The sequence below is a fragment of the Octopus bimaculoides genome, chromosome 24, assembly GCF_001194135.2.
Source record: "Octopus bimaculoides isolate UCB-OBI-ISO-001 chromosome 24, ASM119413v2, whole genome shotgun sequence".
Taxonomy (NCBI): Eukaryota; Metazoa; Mollusca; class Cephalopoda; order Octopoda; family Octopodidae; genus Octopus; species Octopus bimaculoides.
The window spans coordinates 1975178-1977561 of NC_069004.1; the positions used below are offsets into that span (position 1 = coordinate 1975178).

The 2384-nt window shown below is 37.6% G+C and overlaps 1 protein-coding gene across 1 annotated transcript in view; it reads left to right on the forward strand.

The window, feature by feature from the left end:
* The first annotated feature begins 901 nt into the window (after positions 1 to 901).
* The window catches only part of LOC106875902 (c-Myc-binding protein), a 14265-nt gene continuing 12782 nt past the window's right edge, over positions 902 to 2384 (forward strand). Inside the window, exon 1 of the mRNA XM_014924218.2 lies at positions 902 to 1095. Within this exon, the coding sequence (XP_014779704.1) occupies positions 1078 to 1095 (18 nt within the window). The 5' untranslated portion in view covers positions 902 to 1077. The remainder of the gene's footprint in view (positions 1096 to 2384) is intronic.

The following is a 2384-nucleotide window of genomic DNA, read 5'->3' on the forward strand; positions in this document are numbered from 1 at the left end:
CCTAGTGCACTATAAAGTGGGTGGGCGTTAAGAAGGGCATCCTGCCGTGGAAACCCTGCCGAAACAGACGACTGGAGCCTGGGCTGCTCTCTCAAAACGTTCGACCTATACCAGCATGGAAAACGGGTGTTAAATGACGATGGTGGTGGTGGTGGTGGATTTTCAGTTTGAACATTTGTAGGCTGATGGCTTCAAAACACACTGTGGATAGGAAGAGAATTGTAGAGTTAGCATTTCTAAATAAGATTAGACATTGTGCTTAATACAGGACTTAGGGAAGAGACAAGGCATAGAAAGAGGTGGAGTGAAGAGATGAGAAGAGCCAAATAGGGTTAGGTAGAGGAGGTAGCATATATCAACTTGTTAATAACTACAGATCAGTTATTTCCGAACTGTGAGACAGAATCGTTAGAACGTCAGACAAGAAAGAAGTAGCAATATTTAGTTATGGACTTTGGTTTTCCAAGTTTCAAATCCTCCTAAAGTTAACATTGCTTTTCAATCCTTATGCAATAAAGTACTAATTAAGTACTGGAGGTGATTTATATATTTCGTTCGTGTATCCAAGATAGGAATGGAATTATAAGTTCTAAGGTCCAGGGAAAATAATTCTTTCTGCTATAGACACAAGGAGGAAGGTGTTATGTCGATTTCATCGACTCCAGCGCTTCACTGATACTTTCTTTTATCGGCCTCCGAAAGATAAAAAGCAGTCAACCTCAACGGAATTTGAACGCAGAACGCCGGACGAAATGTCTGTAAGTATTTTATCCGGCGTGCTAATGATTGTGCCGGCTCGCCGCCTTCCGAAAAGCAAGTTACTGCAATACAAAAGTGGCGCGCCTCCTACGTCTCGGCGTAGGCTTAACTAATCGATAACATGTATTGTGTAGTTATATACGTTAGTCACGTCTGTTCATCCTCACTTTGTCCATAGCAACAACGGACGACGACCAGCAAATCGTCTCGGACTTCTGGCTACACTTGCACGGCCCCTAACTCTTTGTCTGTCTCTATTTTCTAATACCACATTCTACAGTGGCTTAAAACTTCTTATTCCAGCCGACTCACCCGAAAATGACTACGTCGTACAAGGTAAAAGAATGTTTTTCCTCTCACTTTCTCTAAAACTAGTCGTTCTTGTTCGTTTCTTTAACTCCCACCCACTCTAAACACATTTTCTCACTTCGGCACCTTTCTTTTCGTTACATTCTTGTAAATATAAATTTATATTCCATATAATGTTATAATATACATCACGAACACTTTCAATAAATCTCTTAGACAATATATCATCCCTATTGTGTGAAACTGTCTCAACTTTTCACTAATCTCTCATGCTTTTCAATATACACTTTGGCCTCCGGTTCTATTTGCTTTTAGTTTTTCTAGCTGTCTTACCTGCTTGTATATCTCCTCTATTTTCTGTTTACCTATAACACGTAGTTTTCATTTATACCTACTTACCCTATCTATCTATCTATCTATCTCCTCTGTGTGTTTGTATGTATGTCTGTCTATCTACTGTGTGTATGTATGTATCTATCTGTCTGTCTATCTTTTGTATGTATCTATCTATCTATCTATCTATCTATCTATCTACCTTTATATCTATGTATGTATGTATCTACCTTTATGTCTATGTGTATGCATGTATGTATGTATCTATCTACCTTTATGTCTATGTATCTATATATCTGTCTATATCTATCTGTATGTATGCATGTATCTCTCTGTGTCTGTCTATTTTCTGAGTGTCTGTATGTATCTATGTATGTCTATCTACATGTATGTATGTATCTGTCTAATTTGCCGACTATCTTAGGTAGTCTTACGCTGTACTCCGAAATATTTTTCCTTACCATTTCTTATCTCAAATTTTCATACATACATAAATATATAAAACTGTTAGAGATGCTGGTAGTTCAAACGCCCTCTTATTCCTTTATTTCAAGTGACATATACACATCGTACCATTTGCCAGCATTGTTCTCTATGTAAAATACGTTGATCTACAACAGACTTGCTTTCGGTACAAATGCACGCAAAATTTTTTTCTATTCTCTTACTATTATTATAATATATACATACATGTATGTATACACATTTATGCATGAGTATATATATATATATATATATATAGACAGAGAGATCGCCGTTTATCCACTTCCCCGGTGTTGGCTACTCATTTTTCCGGTTCGTTGTTGATGTTTGTTGGCGTGAATGCCTACATAAATGATATACAAAAACAAAAATAAAAATCAAGTCCTGTGTGCGTGTGCGTCTTTATAAATGGAAATGCGTGTATCATCATCGTTTAACGTCCGCTTTCTAAGCTGGCATGGGTTGGGCGGTTTGATAGGAGCTGCCAAAGTTCCAGTTCT